This window comes from Diadema antillarum, unplaced genomic scaffold, assembly GCF_040938485.1.
Source record: "Diadema antillarum isolate AM-2024a unplaced genomic scaffold, OU_Dant_1.0 scf00000049, whole genome shotgun sequence".
NCBI lineage: Eukaryota > Metazoa > Echinodermata > Echinoidea > Diadematoida > Diadematidae > Diadema > Diadema antillarum.
Genome location: NW_027270938.1, coordinates 200,371 through 222,535, shown reverse-complemented (window position 1 = coordinate 222,535; position 22,165 = coordinate 200,371). Strand labels below are relative to the sequence as shown.

Here is a 22,165-nt window from a genome sequence, read left to right as displayed (position 1 = left end):
TAATCCCTAATATTATTTATTTGCCATTATGTGAATTAATATGCTGGTATTACGTGTGCAGTGTATACTTCTCCCATTCCAAGTCATTATCTACACAGCCATAGAGAATAGTCTCATGTTGATGTATTACTACCTATTGATTGACATATATGTATGCAAACATATACATATAATTATTTGAATTGTGTTATGTACATCATAGTTTGCATTGCCTGTGTATGTTGCCACCAGTTTTTGTTTTCATTTTAGCCTGTTTTTTTTTCTTTGAGTTACTTGCTCCAATGCCCACCTTATTTATTTGTCATAACTCATCAAGTCTCAGTGAATAGTTGAATTCAAAATGAATGGATACATCAAAAGAGCTAACCAGCAGTACTTTTCTCTTTTTTGTCTAAAAAAAAAACTTATGCAGATATCTTAGATAGATGTAGACTGTGGTAAATCACTTTGGCTGTGTTCTGACTGGTTGAATACTTCTTCTCATTGCATTTGTGTCAACCAACATTGTAGAAAGAAGTTTAAGGAATGTTAGCTGAAAACCATGACTGTTAGATAGAACCAACTTGATTTGGACTGCAAAAGACAAGAGCAATTTAACCATGTGTTGTAATTTTTTTTTTCTTTACAAGAAAAAGATTGATAAATTTGTAGGTCGTGAAGAACTGTTCACCTGTCTTGCACATTATTTTTCTTCAATATGATCATCAAATATGGTTTAGGATGTTCTCTGATAGTTTCCAAACACTTAATTTGGACTAGAAGATATACAGTAAAATGTAAGGCATCTTGTGTGTCATCTCAGGATGTAATGTATAGACTTTGGTTCCATCTCTTTAAAGGTTTTCTGCCATCTCCAGCACATGATTTGATCTTTGTCTGGACTTTGACACAGTTCAGCAGAAAAGGGTATTACCATAGTGGGTCACTTTCAAATTCCCCTGAACTAATGCACTGCTGCCAAGTTATCCTGATTCTACAGGAAGCAACAGAAAAAAAAAATCTCTGTATGCCCTGAGAAAAGAATATAAAACCCTTCCTAGTAGGGAAAGTATTACTGGTGAGATACATTTGGTGTGTAAGTTTCTCCCCAATAAGTCATTTGGAAGCTCCCTGCTTTGATGTGTGAATGAACTTTGTTGGCAGTCCCACTTATGCCCTTCTGAGTAATTGTTATTCCAGCTCGTGATGAGAGTTTTTTGTTTTGTTTTCTTTCTTTCTTTTTATTTTGCATGAATCCATACTGTTCTGGATATTTTACGTTTCCCTCCAGAGCCCCTAGAGATTACTGTGGGCTTGTCCTGCCTGGCAAAAACTAATGACTGATTTGTGTGTGATGATAGATTTAGACATTTGATGAAGTGAAACAGAAGAAAATAACTGTTGGAGAGGGTAGTCGGGGTGAAACATCTCTCTATGAATAAATGATGGAAATGATGAAGATCTGGACACATATACAAGAAATATATGCAAAAAAAAAAGAGGTCAAAAATGATTTATTACACAAGAAAGAAAGGCAAGGAAAAGAGAAAAGAATGTAACCATGTGAGAAACATGAATTACAAAGAAACTGGTCAAACATCACAATATTCAAGTTATCAAGATTCTCAGGACACAAGTACATAATGTAAATCAACATTGCCAGCCATAATTTCTTCTTCAAGACGTACAGCTTGTCATGCATTTTACATGACATACTGTGTGGGAAAAGAAACAAAATCTTGCCTAAAATCTCATTCAATAGCCTCCTTGCTTCATCATTGTCTCTATGTAAGTGTGACACAAATGGCCTCCGAGTCACACAGTTTCACTTTGTATTCTATTGTCATGTAAAGTGCCTTTCATTCTTGTATAATGTGTTCTATGGCATTATATGTGTACCACTGACTAAAGATCACTTTTAGCATACTTCATTGTGAGATCTGTTGGATAGTTTCTTAACAGCATTCTGAGCATTATGGGCAAACTTTTTTTTTATTTCAGTCAAGAACGACAGAAAGCAATTTGTCATTTGTCTGCATGACTCCCTGCTCTGTGATTTGTGTTGGAGTGGTTTCTCTTTTGATTCTTTGTCAGCCATGTTTGGATGTGGATTTCATTTGTAAAAAGTGGTTTTCTATTTGAAGTAGTCAGCTTGTATTACATATAGCCACCCATCATACTTTGTATGGGCCATGTTAGATTTCATTGCATCATGCTAAAGATCCTCATCATTTTCTACAAGATGAAGGACATCAATGACCACATTGTGTACATACAGGGTTCCTGCAGTCCTGGAAAACTAAGAAAGGTCATGAATATTTGAAAATGCTTTCTTTCCAGACTCTGTAAAGACAGTGAACCAAAAAGGAAAACAATGAAAAGTCAGTGAAAAGTATTGACAAAAATTGTACCATTTTTTTTACAACCCTTTATCACACATATGTCAAGAAAGATAAAGCTGCAGACCTAATGTTGAGATATGATTACTAGAGGTTGATTTTTTATGACAAAAAATAGTTATCAATAAACATTACATCCATATTTCTGTAGTTATGATGTAACAAAGTCTACAGGACAGATTATGATTTGCTTAGTTAAGTTCACTGAAAGCAGTTCTTGCTACAATTACAATTTTTGAGTGCATATTATTCAAATCTTCATTCAGAATGTAGCAATAACAAAAGATATACAAAGGAAGGCTTCTTGCAAGAATTGGTGAGAAATTAAGGCAACCTCTAGACAAATTGTCCTTTTTAAAGTTGAGGTGATTCAACGTAAAATTTCACTTGTAAATGATACAATGCCTTGTGTAGAATAAATTCCGTGGAAATTTCAAAGGTATGCTGTTGAGGGATACATATTTTTTAAAAGGGATAAGAGCTTTGTAAAAACATAAAAACATGTTAGATCAGTATCCTGTTTTAGTGTCTGTAGAAATTTTCAGTCAGTAATTTCTCCATGAGATGACTTGTACAAAATGTTTTTGTTACTCAGTAGGGCAATATGTACTTGCATCGTTCAAAAAATGAAAATTTATGTGTAATGTCCATTTCATAACGCTTATGCACTCATTGTGTCTTTGTCAGTTGACATTGCTTTGAATCAAGTAGAGATGCTTACCATTTTGAGAGCTACATTTCAACTCATTTTTTGTGCGTTCTTTTTGTCTTTCATTTCCTTCTTTGTTCTGTTTTAAAAACATCATGTTATCCTTCACCAACAAACTTTTAAAAAATGCGAAGGAAAAGTGGGAGAGCTATAGATCCTCTGTGCAGGTACGTATAGCAAGTAGTGTGTCGTGTGCTGTTCTATTTGTCTTTTTGTAGCAGCCTCTTCCATTATCCCAGTCACTATATCGACTCTGTATAATCAGTGTGAGCTTATTTACGATTTGCAGTGTGCTTTTATTATTAACCTACCAATTATCTGCCTTACTTGATGTTTGTGGTTTGTTGTCAGCTAACAGCGAGATATTTCCACATGCGAAGCACCACCTGCCCTGGGCTAAAACCTCTGGCAATTCAGCGGAAGTGCCAGTGTTCAAATAATGGAAATATGTGCGAAGGGCAGCCTCATTCTTTCAGCTCATTCTTTTTCTCGATGTATTTGTGTATGGCATTACCAGGTATCATCTCTGGTCCGTGAAACGGAACATCAGGGCACAAATTCCACAGGATGCATTCCTGTCATTAAGTCCATTTACACGGAAACCAGGGCTCTCATTGAAATCAGGAATTTCCCTAATTCATCCAAATTTTTAACACACCTTTGTTGCGCAAGACTGCTCTCTGATAATCTGACTACTTGGCCTGGGTTTGTCATTGTGAAGTCAAATAAAGGAACAATATATAATGTACCGGGGTATGTATAATATGTAACCATGAATCACTGATAGCCATTTTCAAGTTGACCTTACCCCTCCTTTGTCATTGTCACAACACCATCTACATAACAAATGGATCATTTCAGCAGGCTATCGACACTTGAAGTATGATGGTGTCAAGAAGTATCCACGTTTTACATGGCAAAACTATCAGGAACTACCATATGATGGCAGGAAAAGCATTGCAATTGAAGAATAACCAGTGATTCTGCTGCCAGTGGTAGAGAGGTTTGGGCTGGGTTACACCTTTTCCTGGTAGACAATATATCCATTGTACAACAGTGTTTGCAGATTGACCCAACAGTTTAAGAGCAGTTAACACTTTATGATGCAGTATTTGGTACTCCGATGTACTAGCTGACAACCTGCCATTTTATTCAGCTATCATTTCTTTTTTTAAGCGCTGTACCCTGGGGTTATTAAAAAATGGATGAGAGTATAAATGTCTTTTTGCAAGAACATTTTATTGTGTATAATAGTAATCTCAACACAACAATACATGAAAGCCAATGCATCAAATAAATCCTGTAATTTACCTAGTTATTATTTTTCTCTTTTGCTGATAATTGTATCAAACAGTATAACGCCGATACCCTGCCACTGTGGTAGGAGTGTAGGCAGTGCACACACATGCAGCTTACTCAGCAGTGTTTGGCAGCACTCAGCAGCAGCACCAGTACCACTGCACTATGCATTCATCCTCCTCGTATGAAAATAAGTAATCCTGGGCCGAGTATTAAAGTTAAAATGGTCTCTATCTAAAGTACTGTCCCAATGATAATTGATGTTAGATGAATAGCAAAGATATATGTGACCCGCTACAACAAAAGGATCCTAAAGTCGCTGACGGCCGAGCCGAGAAAATCGAGTTTGAAGTCACATCATCAAAATTGGTCAAAACAATCGCATTTCTGTTTTTGGCATAATTTTGTAGTCTAATGTTTTGTCTATCATCTGCTGAAATTTCGAAGCTGAATGATCACAGGAAAGGCTAGAAATTGGCCTTTTTCTGGGTCATGATTTTCTGACTTTCAATCGTAACAGAAACGTGTCTGAAGATTTGGATTTGGCACCGCTGCTAGATTTTGCCCTTAGCAACGAGGGAGTGATCTTATTGGTCAGTGCGTGACATCCTGATTGCCGATTGGTCGTGCGTTGACCAATGGCGCTAAGCTTGAATGAACATCGCGGAGGTCGCTAGGTGCATGCATTCTATTGTCAAGCGGTGAAAACTGTCTCGCCTCCCCTTGATTATGATAGCGTCGGAAGGAAAACGTTGAAGGCGTTTTTCTCGAAACTCTGATTTCCTCAACCACTTGACATGCGCTAATAAAATCATCGATATCTCCGCACCCGAGTACTTTAATGAGTTGTGCTATATATGAAATTAAAGTAGAAGAGTAAGGGAATAATGTCACGCCATTTTCAGGAAAAGTTCTAACCTGACTTTCGGATCCTTTTGTTGTAGCGGGTCACATATTATCATAATTGTGATTATCTTAAATGTGTCATGACTGGGATGAATTGCCATTGGGATTGTTATTGCCGATCACTAAAATTTGAAAGCTGTGATAGGGGTGTATACGTGTACATACAATGTAATATTACGAAAATGAGGTGGCACTACACCACGTTATAACCCAGGGTATGACAGTGTCATGTCATGGAGAGATTTGCAACATGCAGTGCCATACAAAAACAGCACCTATAGCCCCCATTCCACTATGCCGCCCTCCCCATGATTTGGCGATTTGTTCAGATCGGATAAGATCGGGTGCCACGTGAACTGATCTTATCCCAATAAGATGTTGGAACACTGCAAGAATGTTGCATTTACAACCAACATGTGGTCGGTACACCCCTACAGTGATCATAGGGAATGGACATTATGATGTTGGACGCTAAAGTTATGCTGTAGAATGATGTACCGGTAGCTACAATATAAGTGCGACGCAACCGATGTTATCTGATCTGTGTAAGCCGTATATACGCTCTAAACAATCTCTGGATATTGCCTCGCTGTTTCCTGTCCTGATGTACCCATATATACCCTGATCTGATTGCCAGTCCCAACCAGACAACCTAATTTCGTACGGAAGTAATCGAAACAGGTCTTTATCAATTTTCATACACGGATTGCCCAACTTCTGTGCCTGACCTTCTCAAAGCTTATTCTTTATATTCCTTCTTTTTTAACGGGTGACTAATGCAGACCCTTTTGTTGGTGGCCCCAGTTGACTAGCAATAATTAGCAAATGGTATCACCCAGCCACATTATTGTGCCATATAAAGAAGAAGAACGGGCCCTTGATATCATGTGAAAAGAACTCTGGTGGTGTCGCTTGTGCCAAGTGGTGACCTTCCCATCTCCCCCCCCCCCCCCCAAAAAAAAAAAAAGGTATAAAAAAAATTAGTATCATACATATCTGCTTTGGTGTACTGTGAGTAGACACAGAAGCATTGTAAAAGTATTCACGTAAGATTAGGAAAATAATATGCAGGCTCAGTAACTAGGATCCCCCCCCCCCCGAGCAGTAGACAACTCCGATCCAATTTAGAAGGCCTGTGCACAACCCACTCCCCCTCCTCTCACACACCTTTCTGTAAGGCCCATCATACAATCAAATGATGTTCTGCCAACAAACATCCCCACATCAGCCGTGACAACCTTTACCCACAATGCACCATGCACTCCGATGTTGACTTGCGCATAGTCATGAATCCACTAAAATGAAACCACGCATGAAAAGAAATTGTTTTTTCTTCATGTATACAGCAATGCTTTTGTCATACATAAGAGCATTAAAATAACATTCACCTTACACTTGATGTCATTTAGAATTTTATTGATGATAAGCCAATGGTTCTTTGTTACATTGTCAGTAAATGTTGATTACATGGTCTTTTTTGTTTTGTTTTGTTTTGTTTTTTGGTGGTTTTTTTTTCTTTTTTTAGTGGGCAAAAACCGTATAGACATCTTCTCTAACTTTTACCGGAAGGATATCCTACGTTAGCCAACAAATTGGCTAAAACAAGTCCATGCGATTACTGTAAACATTCCCCCCCCCCCCCCATCACCACATCCTCATTTTATTTCACCACACTTCTGTAAGTATCGAGTTGTTTTCTAAATGTAAATGGAACCCAGGTGGAAACATTTCCCCTTTGCTCTAAAAAGTAGAGATAGGTGTATGATGTGACAGGCAGTGGACGTCATTGGTTTTTCTCCTCATACTTCACTCTTTAGAGGTGATGGAAGCAGAATACTGGATGAATGCACAGTACATCTGGTTTTTCACTTTCCCTTGTGCCCTGCAATTTCTGTTGTATAGAACCTAAATTTATAGATTAGCCTGGGACGCAGTAGCAATGGATGTCTTGGTGCAAATCACTCTATCCAGAAGATATGAGAAATATGTGGTCTTAAAGGGTGTGTACAGTTCTGGTTGAGGTGAGGATTTAGCTTTTAACGTTTTGCGATATATTCAGAAACCACTCTATGTGATGTCCAAGAGCATGCAATTCTAAGGGGTATCAAAAGTTTATTTGATGACAATCGGTTTTGGAATGGCTGAGATATCCAAAAACAAAGTGAAACAAAGAGATCCTTAATAAAAGGCATGGCCTGTCGCCTTTTATTATTTTCCTTTTTTTAGATATCCCAGCCATTTAAAAACTGATTTTCATCAAATAAATGTTGAATCATTCTTAAAATTGCATGCTCTTTCATATTTCATAAGAGGTTTGTCATTATCTCACTTAGGAATGTTATAAACCTGAATTCTCACCTCAACCAGTACTGTACAGTCCCTTTAACTTCTTAAAACAAGTACAGTATGTTGTAACCCAAAGTAACCAAACAAGATTTTACGAAGTCTTAAAGACCGTTTGAAGTCTAGATAGTAGCATTTTTTTTTCTAGGACAAGGTTGTTCTGACTGAGTTGAAAACACACACGCACACACATCAAATGCATTTTTGTGTGTCAAGGCCTTGTGTTAGCCACAAACCAAGCAATCAGAAATATGAAATCATTTGATACTGATGTTTGCCAAAACAACCAACAGTGATGTGTGCTTGTGGTAAATGGATGACTTTTAGATTAGCATTGTCTTTTCAATGTTGGGATTATTCAAAATTTATCCCTGAAAGCACTCTTATGACAGAAACTTAATTCTGCAAGTGTTTGCTGATTTCTGTTGAAATATAGATGTAAATGGATAGATACACATGTAGATACATAGATAGGTAGACAGACAGACAGATAGATTGATGAATGGATGGATAGAGATAGATATATAGATGGATAGATAGATAGATAGATAGATAGATAGATAGGGAGATAGATAGATAGATAGATAGATAGATAGATAGATAGATGTAGATAGATGGATAGACAGATAGATTGATAGATAGAGATACCAGTATGAAGTGTAACCTTGGGGGGTTGAAGGAATCAGACCGGGGTTACTGTATTTATTTGTCATTTAACTCTTATCTCATCTGCATTTAAAGTATTCATGTTAAAATGTCTCAAGACAGCTGGATTTATTTTGAGTCAAATTGAGTGCAATTTGTAGTTAATGACCACCACTTTTACCATCTAAGTCACATGTCCCGATTACCTGTGTGCATGCATTGCATTTAAATTTCCAGTGCAATTTATTAAAGAGACTGAGCCTAACAGTTTTGTGCTAACAACCACATCCTGCTATTACACATCCATGACACCATAAACCCAGCATGACATACGTGTGAAATCGCATTATATACGTGGACATTTTTCCAGTGATCACGAGATATAACTTCTATTGAATATCAAAGTATCATTTTTTGATGATCCGGTCTGTGGCTGCATTCAGGCACAAATGAAGTGAACTATAATACCAGAGCATACCATGCTACAACATACAGACTGTGCCACAGTGGCTTACTGTGACTTGCATGATTCAGGGAGTGTCCGCAGGCTCCTCCACTGAAGGGGGACTTTCCAGGTACCTTTATGTCGTGCCAATCTCACGCTACAAAGTTATTTAAGGCTCATTAACCCGTTGAGGACGGACTGGTTTAGCTACAACACACGTTTTCCATAGACACCTGCATGAGTATACTCAGGGCTCGTCCTCAACGGGATAAAGATAGAATAAAAATGAGTAAATAGAAAAGAGAGGAAGTTGGCCCATAATACATTTCAACAATTGAACAACTGAACATTAGAAAGGCCCAAGTCCATAGAGAGAATTGAGAGAAAATAAAAACAACAAGTAAAATCCCAATATTTCCTCTTTTTTCCCTGACATGAGAATGTTATATACCGTAAAGTTCCATGTATAAGACGCACCCCTAATTTCGGACCTAAAATTAAAAAAAAAAAAAAAAAAACCAGAGAGCAATGGACTTGCACACACAGCGCGCAACGGGCAAGCGCGCTTCGATCCGATCGCTGTGTGCACGCGAGTCCATTGCAAAAGCCTCTCTGCAGCTGCTGCCTTTGCCAAAGGCTTGCTAGCTAGCTAGCTAGCTAGCAGTGTAGCTATGCTATCCTAGCTGGCCTCGCACTCGTGAAATGAAGAGCAAACGAACGACATGGATATGCATGCATGCTTCACACATCGTTCATATTTATGGTGACATAGTGTCGATCCTACTCCGTATTTCACAGCTTTTGTCTATGGCCATATTGATACTAGTACATTGATAAGTTTTACGGTATCGGTAATTTAGTAATGATACCTGTACATCGCGTATTCCAGCTACTAGGTTGGCTGTTGGTAGCTTGGTAGACTGACATCGGTAGCATACAGCAGTGCTGTTACAGCTGTTGTCTATGGCCAGATTGATACATCGTTACTGCACAAGGCCAATGTAAGTTTATCTCGTATTTGCAGCTTTTGTGTGTGTCCAGATTGAAAGATCGCTCTTTTATCCGTACGTTTTAGTGATTGCTTACCTTCCAAACGTCGATGGGCATACATGGCCCCAAGTTGGCCTTATAAAATTGGGTGTACATGACGGATTTTTTTCCGTGATTCGACTGTACCCGTGTATACGATGCACCCCCGATTTTCAACGTTTTCCGACGAAAAAATAGTGCGTCTTATACACGGAACTTTACGGTATACAAATTAAGATATAAACAGTCAATTGAATTATTATCTGTATTTGCATTACTTTATGATGTTTGTCCAAAGATGGTAGCCAAATTTGGGCTTGGGTCATTCTTATTTTCAGGTATTCAATTACATATCAATTACTACGTATTATGGCCCTGTGTGGGTTCAAGTAAATTTTGCTGCATTGCATGGTAGGCAGTTGCATTCTGTAAACACCACCTTGCGAGATGGTACACTGTGGCACACACTAGTCTGGTTCGACACTTTACGGTATGCTTTGGAAATATGACGTCATCTTCTAAGATATGCTCTGGCTTACTATAGCTTGCTGTGGCACATCCTATTATGCTGTGAAAGTAGAAGTTTTGACACACCCTGTGCAATTTCATGCTATACCTTATCTTCTTTCATTGCAGTACCAGTCATCCAGTTTCCCACTTGCAGTAGATTTTTCTTAACACAATATTTAACACTGCATGTCATTCTTTTATTTTGTGAATCACAGCAGTCAGTTGTCATTCTGTATATTTTGTGTGATTATATTGCAGTTGGTTTCCATTTACATAATGAAATTGTTCCCTCATATTCATTCAGTGTTGTTCGAAGTATCATATCCAACATTTCCATCTACTAACCGTAGAAATGTACCACACCATGAACATGCATACATTATACCTTCAGGTTCATGTGTGCTTTATACTGTATATGCCATATATTTAGCGAGTCTAATTTTTTCGAGAGTCAGTATTTCCAGACAATTTGGGGAGTGGTTAAATTCGCGATTGTGGAGTACCGTAGCGAACAGAGAAATGTATGTGTGCATGTCACATTTATCTTGGGATCAGAGTTGATATTTTTTTTGTGTGTTTTTAAATTACCACAAAGAGCGCCCAACTTATGAAATTCACAAAAATAAAAACCTCACAAAATATTTGGCATGTACAGTAAAATGTTGCCTAAAATGTCCCACATATTTTCAGTAACCACCACACATGTTTTACTGTGAACTTTTCTCACTTCAGCAGATTTAGGTCTTTTAAGACATGTAGTGTAGTTGCATTGCAAGTGTCAAGATTCATATCATCAAGTGTCGTGTTAGTTTGAATAAAATCAGAAAATATAATATATTAAGGCACTGCAAGAAATATTTTCCAGACTAAAAGCTTATGATGGTAATTTTATGAAGATATTTGTTATGAACATGTTGTTCTCCTCTTTTGTTTGTTTTATTCTGGGTTGCAGACATGGTCTTTATATGGCAAGTCTCTGTAGTTTTGTATAGTCAACATGGTCCAAAATCATGGGAAGTTGCCTCATCAGACACTGTGAACAATACACCGTAAATAATGTCTCATAAAATATCATTTCATTTCCACATCTACACCTGGGCTATTGATGGGAATCCTGTAAAGTATATTGCTACACAATCTCTCATTGCTGTGACCACCAACATAATTGATTTCATGCTAATCTTTCCACTTTGCCTTCATCCATTTCTCCACCACATAATTCAACTGTGGGAGAAATATCCATATGTCACTAATGTGTGTTATTTTGTGTGTCATTGTTTTGCATTTGAAATTGTTGTTATTCATCCAGCCACTACACCCATGGATGTTATGTAATTGTGATTCGACCATGATTTTTAGCCGTACCTTGATCATACATGTTGCATATTCCTGACATTCATTTCCACTGTACATGAGCATGGCTTTAGAATAGCTGACTCACACAGACGGAAAAGAAATAATGTGATTGTATGTTGAAGGCATGAAAGTTTGTCTTGTCATTGGAATTGATGATGAAATTGTGCTAACATAAGAACACATCTGTACAGATGCATCTTGTTTATAAACCAATGCAGCTTGTCAACGCACGTGTTATTCACAACCAATGATAATATTTGGTATTACGTTATGTGGCTAACAGAACATTGTTGATGTGAACTTCGACCCAGAACAAGACTCATCCTGTTTAAATGTCCTTCTATTCATGTTTGTGTGGTCAGTTTTGTTTTGCTGGTGATCATGACCACATCCTAGATGCAGTAAGTAGAAAATAGCAACTCATGTACAAAATGACATGACTTCTCAAACTTTTAGGCGAAAATTCATTTTGCCTGTCTGAATGCAGCATAATGAAACCAGCTAGTGCATTTGCATTGCATTTCTCTCGCTCAAATTGGCACATGATGATATGATTTCACAGAATAGTGAAGGTATTTTAAGACAATATTTCCTCAGATGGGAAAGCAGATGTAGATGTAGACAAAGCATCAGTCCTGCAGATCTTCAGGTATAATTGTCAGACATTTGGATGAGTCAGAATAGTAAAGAAGATAAAATGATGATGACATTGTCTTCATAGTAACTTGCATACATGTATAAATTTGTTCAACAAGGATCACTGGCTCAGACATTTTCTGTACCCAGCATAACATGCATGTCTATGATTAGAGAGGTTTTTCCAGATATCTTCTGTTAAAGTAGGATGAGTTCTTGATGAGATAAAGCATATAGAGGTGACTTGTCCATTAGTGTCTCATGGGCCTCTCTCCTTATTTCCCTGACATTCAATGCCTTCAGTCTGACTGGGTGGCCATGAACTACGTGCCCTTTGCAGAGAAGGCCCTTCAGTTGACCTCTGACCTCTACAGGTCGACAGCTGAGCATCCTGCCGTAATGGAACAGCGTGTCCTGCAAAATATTCTCAGGGTAGGTGGATTTTTCTTTGTCTGTTACACTAGAATGGACTTTATATTACTTGTATGCCTGTTTTGGGTGAAATCCAATCCCATACTCTGTATAACAGTTGCATTTCATACTGCTCTATACCGGGTGTCCCAAAAAAAGCGGAACGGTAGATTTTCAGTACCTTGCGTTCTAAAAGTGATATATTTCTTGACATTATTAAAAAGAACATTTTCCGTAGAAGACCATGATACCAAAATCATTAAATTTGGTTCAATACTTTTTATTCTACGCCAGTTTCTGTAAATGCAGTCATTTTCAATTTTTTGCGACTTATGAGATAATAATTTGGGTGCGACACGCGTTCCATACGGTGAATTGGAAAAGCTCGCTGATCCATGTCAACAAAAGAAAACGCTTTCATGTTTGGCGCGCGCGCACACACACACACACACACACACTGTGCCCAATGCGAAAGCTGTATCTTTTGTTGACATGGATCACCGAGCTTACACATTATTCACCGTATGGATCGCGTGTCGCACTCAAATTATTATCTCATAAGTCGCAAAAATCCGGCGAAATTTGACAATGACTGCATTTTCAGAAATTGGTGTAGAATAAAAAGTACTGAACCAAATTTAATGATTTTGGTATCATTGTCTTTTGCGAAAGATGCTCTTTCTAATGATATATATCACTTTTAGAATGCAAGGTACTGAAAATCCACCGTTCCGCTTTTTTTGGGACACCCGGTATAGTGAACAAGGCTTGCAAATGTAATTCCCCCCCCCCCCCCCCCCCAACGTTTTAGGAGAGAAACATTTAATATGCAACATTTGTTGCCAGGAAGGACTAATCAAAAAAAAAAGAAACAGAAAAGATCAAGCTGTTCCTAGTTCATTCAGGCCTGTGTGACTCAAGGCAGTGTCTCACGGCATGTGGCATAGTATGAAGTTTCACTTTAAGGAAGCAGTCTTGTCATACAAGTCCTCATGCCGTATATTGGGGATACATAGACAGATTTTACTTCAATTCCCAGGAGCTGTTCTTCCCCCAGATTTGATCCTTTCCAATAACTGGAAGGAAGGAATCTTGTCCCCAGTGACATCTGCTAGACTGAACCCCTCATATTTGGACTTTGCAAAGATTTCTGCTAGGAGTCAAACATGCGGCACGACAGTCATTGAACTCACAGCCACTCTGGAAAGAAATAATGGAGCAGAGAAAGAATGACTAGGAGGTGTATTGTAGTGGAAGACAGCCTGAACCAATCTGTTTTAAGAGTGGCTGATGAGATTGTGGTTAAGATTGGGGGTGGGGTTGGGCGAGGTAGGGTTGAGGGAGGGGGGAGGGGGTGCTAGGGGGAAAGCGGTGGCAGTTGTAGGAGACAGGGTATGAGCTTGGCCCCTGCTATGATTGCTTGTCCCGCGAAGCTGGGAACGCCCAGAGACATGCTCACTTGACTTCCCTTGGAACAAACCATGACCAAGACATGACTTGGTGGAGTAGTCTAGAACACCAGACTCGGTCCTACAATCACTTGTACCCAGTGAGATACTGATCTTAATTACGTCCTTACATAGTCCACTAATCTGCTAAAAGACCGTCACAGTACATAATTGTAGAAATAGAGGACAAGAAAACACACATCAAGAGTGCACTGATGTAGAACTGATTGGAGTGCTATTTAATTTGCTCACATATCAAACAGCTTTGTGCGTTTGTTGAGGGAGTTCAAGGAGTTTGAATTTGAAGCAGTTTATATCAAGTGAGTTTCATGATGGGATTTTAAATGTATGAAGAGTCAGATGCTAGCAGAACAAATTTGGAAGACCATAGATGTTCCATAGATGAGCAGGAGAGTAAATATGATTTTCATATGTATGTTATCTTCTGACATGCTTACTACTTCTCACAACTATTTCATCTACTACACTTTTTATGCACTTTCATCTTTCCATTCACTCAATTTCTTTTCTTCTGTTTTAAAAAAAAATGATATTTACTCTTCATCAATCTAATCATTTTCTTCATCATTCACACTTTTCTTCTTCATATTCTTTCACTTTCTACCCTTCCATCTCATTTCTCAACTTCTTTTGTGCCTCTATCACTCTCCCCCTACTCCTGTCTTTAAGTTTTTGTTCTCTTTTCCTTCTCTTTCTCCTTCCTTCTATATATGCTTCTCTTTTCTCCTCCCTCACCCTTGAAACCTCCCCCATCCCCATCTCGACCCCCTGTTCTCCAGGTGCTGCAGCTGCCGCTGGGTCTGAAGTATGCCTGCCCCGCTCCGTCCACCTGGAAGCTGGCCGTGCAGTGCCTGCTGGACATCCTCCATGTGGGTCTGCCGGTGGCGCGTCACCCAGAGTTCATGGCCCACTTTGCCGAGATGTGGATGGACCTGGCTGCTTCCTTAGAGCTCTTCCTTTTTTCAGAACAGTAAGACTCAGAGCTGCTTCCAACTTAAAGAGGAAATCCACCTTCATAAACGTGTGGATTGAGTGAATGCAGCAATATTAGTAGAACGCATTAGTGAAAGTTTGAGGAAAATCGGACAATCTGTTCAAAAGTTATGAATTTTTAAAGTATCTGTGTAGTCACTGCTGGATGAGAAGACTACTACAGTGTATGATGTCACATGCGTAGAACGATATAAGGAAGATATAAAGAGAATTTTGCGAGATCTTTTTTTTGTTGTTGGTAAAGTGCACATTTCCTCGACTTGTCAGTGACGTATGTTAAGGGTGGTATTATTTCCCCTGCCTTTTGAAAGAGGCAAGTCAAGTGTTCTTCTATCATGCAAGAAAAGTGAAAATAGTTGAATTTTCTTTATACTTTTTTATATACTTGTATATGTGACATCACAAGCTGTAGTAGTCTTCTCATCCAGCAGTGACTGAGAAGAGCCTTCAAAAATTCATGACTTTTGACCGGATTTTCCGATTTTCCCCAAACTTTCACTTATGTGTTTGACTAGTATTGCTGCATTCACTCAATCCACATGTGTATGAAGGTGAACTTGTCTTTTGAAGAGAGAGCCTGTGCCTCCTAGGCAAGATCTCCCCTTATTGATGGTAAGATCCCCCCTAATTGATGGCAGTTGTCGGGGAGCGTGCAGTCACAACATCGTCGGGAAGTGTCATGCTGGTAGTCACCTCCAGACATTGTCTGGGAGAGAGATGGCATGTCATGCTCCCAAACTCCTTTAATGCGTGGTGTGAAGACGAGCAAACCTTCAGAAACAGGACGTGCACCCTACAGTCAGTAGGAGGTGTCGTGTTATCAGTCATTAACAAGTCTTAGGGGCTTTGTCAGTGTCTTCCTACATTGGTGTGTGTGGGCAAATTTCTGCCCTGCCTGAATTGCACTTTGTGAAATAACACATAAAACCTACAGGACACCATATTTTGCTGCCATAAAAACTAACAAACAAACTTTGATCGGCTGCAGAACGGAAATGCTCCTTTCATTCTGTAATGTGTGATATGTATGTTATACTCCCGGGCCATGTGATCTTTTTTTTTTCTGTCCACTCACTCTATCCTCACAGTAGCAGTATTGCCCAAATGTTATGTTAGTTTCTTTATTCACTGAAAGCAGTCAAAACAAAGGAAATGAAGTGGTATATTTCTATAGCAACTTGCATGAGTGCTACAATGAAAGAGTTCATGACATTCATTTTGTTATCCAGCTGATTTTTTTTTCACTTCAAAGCCACTGTGTTCCAACACCTATACCAAATCTAATGAAGATTTCACAGCCCAGTTGATGTTGCTTCCTTGCAGCCCCACCCCATCCACGCTGTCGGTGGAGGAGCAGCAGAAGGATGAGGGCATTGATGTCAAGGTGGTCTTGTTGATCCGCGAGGAGATCCTCCCCTTCTCAGCCAGTGTGCCAGAGCCCTTCACCGCCCGCATCATGGCACTGCTCAACCGTGGCTCCATCCACTCTGCCAGCACTGCAAGTTTCCTTGGTAGGCAGTAGGATGCGGCTGTGTGGGGATCACATACTGTAAAAGTGGTTTCTTGCGCGTACAGATATTTTTGCGGTTTCCATCGGTGCCGACTTTTTCGCGTGTGTTTAATTTCGCGGTCAGCAAAATCTGTGAATTCACTGTAGGCAAAAACTGTTTTAATTTGCACATGAAAACCCAAACTATAATCCAACTATTCTTTTATCTATTAAATAGAAATTAAGATTAAATGCAGGCTTACCTGAAATCCCGTCTCTCGAGTACTTTATAACATGCTTGTACCTACATTGCGCAGTATCGCTGTGTGTGTGTTGACCATCAATACACTCAATGCGCGGAATCTTCATGTGTGCATGTGCGCAATAGCGCTGTAACAAGCGGCGAGTTCAAAACATTTCCTTGCGTGGTTAATTTCGCGCGACTTTTCAAAACATTTTCGCGTGATGTTAAATTCGCGGTTCAACCTCAAAGCGTAAAAAGCGCGAAAATAAAACCACCTCAAAAGAAACCACTTTTACAGTACTACCTTCCATGTGTACTCAGTCTCCACCATATCAACAATTCATTTCTTACCATAGCATCTTATAGACCAAAGCATCAAATCAGACAGAAAGTACGGCACTGCTTTAGAAGAGTTGTTGATACCATGACCTTGACAACAGCAACAACAAAAATAGAGAATATCCATGACATATTTGACTTGTATGAATCCTTCTACCACATGTAATCATAATTAGGAAGAACCATACAGCTTGTCTTCGGTCTCATGTAGGATTGTCCTGGCTAGCCAACATTAGATACTTTGGTTTGTTTGTTTTTCTACATATTGAGCTGATTTGCAATTCTCAGTCACAACACGCACACATATGTCAGTGATCTCATAGATGTGGTTTTATGGGTTCTGTTTGCAGTTAAGGCTGTAGCTTGGCAGTCTCGGCTGGCATTGTGATTTTGGCAGTTGTGGAAACAACTGCTTATTTTGCAGGGCTGCGCCAGAAGTATAATGTTACCCAAGGACTTCCTCACAGATTGATCATGTGATCATAAGGAACTTATCTTATTGTTTGCAGCTCACCAGCCCCCAAGTTAGATCGAAAACAGCCACAGTGTGTAATGTATGGACATTCTGAGATCAATATATTGCTTATTGCATTGATAGATGCTGATGACACTGTCCAAACACAGGATAAAATTATTGTTAAAGGGACAGTAGGGGAATAGCCAAGTATGGTTTGATGTATACGTGCCTAGGCACAAGTAATCCCTGTAGAATATACATCAGGAAGTGAACAATATTTCCAAGAAATAACTTCTACGTATTCCCTGCCCTGCTCTATACCTGGTCTTTATGTGGGTCAAAGTGTGATGCAATGTATGACGTTTAGAGAAGGGATTTCCCCATTTGTACCCATTTCTAGGAACAAACCTTCCATGTGTTCTTCTTTAGATGTCTCATTCCCTCCACCCTATGATTCATCTCATCTGTTTAATCCCTCCACGTTTTATCTCAGTTGTGTGTATTCCCCACCACCTTTTATATCTTTTGTATCTAATCCCTCCAGATTTTATCTCTTTTGTGTGTCTAATCCCTCCATGTTTTTTGTATTTTGTATCTTGTCCCCACCATATTTTACCCCTTCTATGTCTCACCACCTCCATGTTTCATGCCTTCTGTGTCTCACTCCCCCCCCTTGTTTTACATCCCTCCACGGGTGCGTTCGAGCACTCTCCTAAAGAAAACTGTACCGTATCGTACCCGCACTAGAGGAGCGCTCGAATGCTCCTAAAGTGTACCATACCGTACTGAACCGAGCCAAAAGTAGACCACTTCCCGATGTACTCCAAAAGGGTACAAAAAGCGTACCAAAAGTTTGCACGTGAGAATGCACGTAACATGGACATATGTGATAATGCAACAAGTTTGTTCTCTTTGTTCGGGACATCTGTAAGTAGTTAAGTGCGCCAGGTGAATAGCCCTCTTGCTACAAAATGTATAACCCCCCTCTAATTATAACTCATGAGGTACGCTTTCCCAATAGAGTGCTCGACCGCTCCAGATCTGGCACAGTCCAGTATGGTTCGCTTTAGAGCGCTCAAACACACCCTAAGTTCCATCCCTTCTCTGTTTCATTCCCTCCAAGACGTGGACAATCGGCAGCTGAGGGAGGAGTTTGCCAAGGCCTGCTTTGAGACCCTCCTCCAGTTCTCCTTCATTGCACAGACGCAGACCGGTGCCGTCCCTCCCGTCTGCGACGTGACTGACGAGGGCGCCCTAACCAAGATGGCGCTGGCATCTTTACTAAAGCGTTGTCAGGAGGTCCTGAAGAAGTATGTGGAGGATGAGAGACTGAGTGGGAAGTGTCCCCTGCCTAGGTGAGGAACAGTTGTCATATTCTGTCACCTTCCTCTTAAAGCATTCTGTTTTATGGCTTTCATCTCTGAATGCTGAAAGCTCCAGTAGAGTTTCAGCAGAATATGCATTAAAGGAAAACATTGTGGCAAAAGCTTTTTGCAATATTTCACGGAATGCCAAGGGGGGACCTCTGAGCCCCCAGCTCTGTCATCTACCTAAATATTCCCACCTAGTAAGGGTTAACACATTATATTTGGAATAATAGCAATATCTGCAGCACAATCTCAACAAGCATTTGTAGACCAATGTCATTAAGAACCATGAAGCACCTGTGTTCTCTGCAGAATTCTATACAGTTTGAGTTTGAATGCCCATCAGGCCATCAGACCTGATGTCTGTTTTATCATGAATCCCTTTGTGTTTGAATCATCCTTTTTTCCAAGTAGATCCAGGATGACTGAGATGTCCTTTGTTCTACAAGCAATCACCACACTCATGCAGTCCCTGAAGAGAGCCAGGCCAGAAAATGGTAAGTGTGCCAAACGAGTACCCTACTCTCTTTTTTCAAGAAAATATGGTCTTGGGAATCAAATGTTCATTGGCTGCCACATCAGACATTTTACACGTTCTGTATGCTATCTGAAAGCAAGCTGTTTCTTCAAAATTACTTTAAAATTCTATCAGAAGCTCTCACCTTTAAAGGATCTTACTACGCATGAATACATTTTATGTTTGTATTGGTTCATCTAACAGAAGAGGCTGATATCTATGCATTCAGATATACCTCTTGTACTCCCATCTTTTAACATAACATACCTTTCATGTATTCCGTGGATATACAGTGTAAATGATATTAGCGTGATATGTACTGTAGCATTTGAAATTGAAATTTCCTTTGATGACTGTTTGCAGCAATCAAGACAATTCTGACTTGAAGGAATATTTCCTTTTTAGATAAACCCTTCCATTCTTTGTCTTTTCGTTGCATTTCATAATAGTTCTCCTGTATCACAGTATATACGCATTGCTTTGTCTCACCAGATAGGGAGGAATCGGAAGAGATTGAACATCTGCACTCTTTGCTTTTGATATCTTTGCACAGTTGACCCCTCGACGTGGAACCAGGTGATTGGTTTGTACCCCTACCTGGTGGACTGTACCACCTGTACCTCCTCCCAGGTGTGCAAGGCCCTGAAGGAAGCTCTCTATCAGTACCAAGAGCTCCTTGTTGTACCCGTCTCTAGGATGATCAATGGCAAATGATGGACAGCTGGCACGTTCCTTCTCTTCTTAGTGTGTGTGGCATACCAGTTTCCACTTTCTTCAAGATGACAGTATTAGTCCTCTTGGCATGTGTCGTCAAGGTCATCTTCTTCATCATCATGTGTGCATTTGGAATCAGCCACGGGATTTTACCCTTGGTTATCGATATGGGGGGTTTCCCTTCACAGCCATTATTTCATCTGTGTTGTTATCGTTGCTGTCATTTTGAAGTCACTGACAGCAAAGTCATTGTCATCACATCATTGTCATCATGTCATCACATCATCTGGTACCAACATGCTCCTTTTCTTCACCATCATCACTGTCAGTGTCGCTGACGTCAACCGTCATTGGTGACATCAAGAGTGCTCTTGGAATGGAAACTGCTGAGGCAGTCAGCATGGTCAAGTCAAGCTGGGGTTGTGCCAACGCAATGTGATTCCCCCAGGTGCTGTGCAGCTTGTGATTAAGAGGCTAATATGTCAGTCTTGGAGTGGGAGCTACCACGCTCCGGCTTACAGGGGGGATTTGAATAGATATGGGTGAAATCAGAGAAAGCAAGTGCAGCGTGCTACTTGGCGTCTGCTTGCTGCATTCCAGCAGAGAAGATGGGAATTTTGATCGGACGCAGGTTGTGTTTCTTCACATATAGAGATATTTGTGTATTTTTGTTTCGTTTGGTTTTTTTTTTTTGGGGGGGGGGGAGGGCGGCTAGGAAGTAATGTAGTGGTGCATTATTCATCAAAATCGAGATGGTAATTGCTGAAGATTGCTGCCACTGTGTTGTGGAGAGATAGATTCCAGTAATGTTGCCACAATCTATATTCATTTCAGTGGGTTGCATGTATGATAACTGTGAAGATAAGTGGAATATAGATATGAAGGATTGTAAACACCTTGTATGTGATCACTATGTGTTATATCTGTCAGGATCCTTCATACCATTCTTGATTTGTATAGCAAGGATAAATTATCACAGTTGAGTTACCCTATTAGTACAAAAAGGCCTTGCCTGCAATTGTCACTGCTGTTGCAAATATGTCTTACTAACTCATGTTTGCCTCTCTCATGAATTATTATTATTATTTTTTTTATGGGGGGGGGGGGGCAAGTTAATTGTTGGATGCCTGCAGTCAAGCAGATTGTAATTCATGTGTCCAGGACAAAATCATGGATTAGCAGTTCTCTTCCTGATGGGATGCATTGAGATATTATTCCTTGGATGGGTGAAAATCGATGTTGGAGTCATTGTGTTTGTTTTCATTCAGTATTTAAGTTTGCATGACATCTACATAGATGAAGTCACTCTATTCAGTGAAGAACATTATATGGCATACCTTACAGCATTCCAAGCAACACAAGAGGATTTTTCAGTGCATCAGTTTAATAAAGTTCTCTTCCACCCACATCGGTGCCAAAATCTCAGTTAGGGGTACAAGGTTACCCAGTGCATAGCACCAACTCTTTTCCCGACTAAGTCATGCAGATAGAGGGTATAAAGGGTAAATTTAATGAGGCATGTTTCAGTACAGGGCTTGAAAAAAAAAAGAAATCTTAAATCGCAGAGTTAACCATGCAACTTTACACATAGTTTGATGTTGTAAGTAGCTGTCCAAAAGAGAGGTAAAACAAGATAATTAGCCCTCCCTTTCATTCATATCAAACTTTGCTTATATATCTTTTGTTATTTCTTCTAACATTTCTGAGAGGTATGACACTCCTCATGTCATCCATTTTTTTCAAGAACCTTTTTTATTTTAAGTGAAGAAAATGGGTTTAGTAAGCATTCACTTCAAATTATAAAATCCAAGGGGCTTCTGAATGTTCACATGTCATATGCTTGAGTACTGTACCATGAGTCAAGAATACTGTAATATGAGTAAAGTAATTTGAAGGTAGTTTTCTTTTG

General features: G+C 39.5%; 1 protein-coding gene across 1 annotated transcript in view; it reads left to right on the top strand.

Moving 5' to 3' along the window:
* The window catches only part of LOC139715517 (protein MON2 homolog), a 100,168-nt gene extending 79,568 nt beyond the window's left edge, over positions 1 to 20,600 (top strand). Inside the window, exons 28-34 of the mRNA XM_071627087.1 lie at positions 3,222 to 3,254; positions 12,560 to 12,688; positions 14,916 to 15,106; positions 16,453 to 16,640; positions 18,782 to 19,013; positions 19,440 to 19,522; positions 20,096 to 20,600. Of these exons, the coding sequence (XP_071483188.1) occupies positions 3,222 to 3,254; positions 12,560 to 12,688; positions 14,916 to 15,106; positions 16,453 to 16,640; positions 18,782 to 19,013; positions 19,440 to 19,522; positions 20,096 to 20,256 (1,017 nt within the window). The 3' untranslated portion in view covers positions 20,257 to 20,600. The remainder of the gene's footprint in view (positions 1 to 3,221; positions 3,255 to 12,559; positions 12,689 to 14,915; positions 15,107 to 16,452; positions 16,641 to 18,781; positions 19,014 to 19,439; positions 19,523 to 20,095) is intronic.
* The last annotated feature ends 1,565 nt before the right edge of the window (positions 20,601 to 22,165 follow it).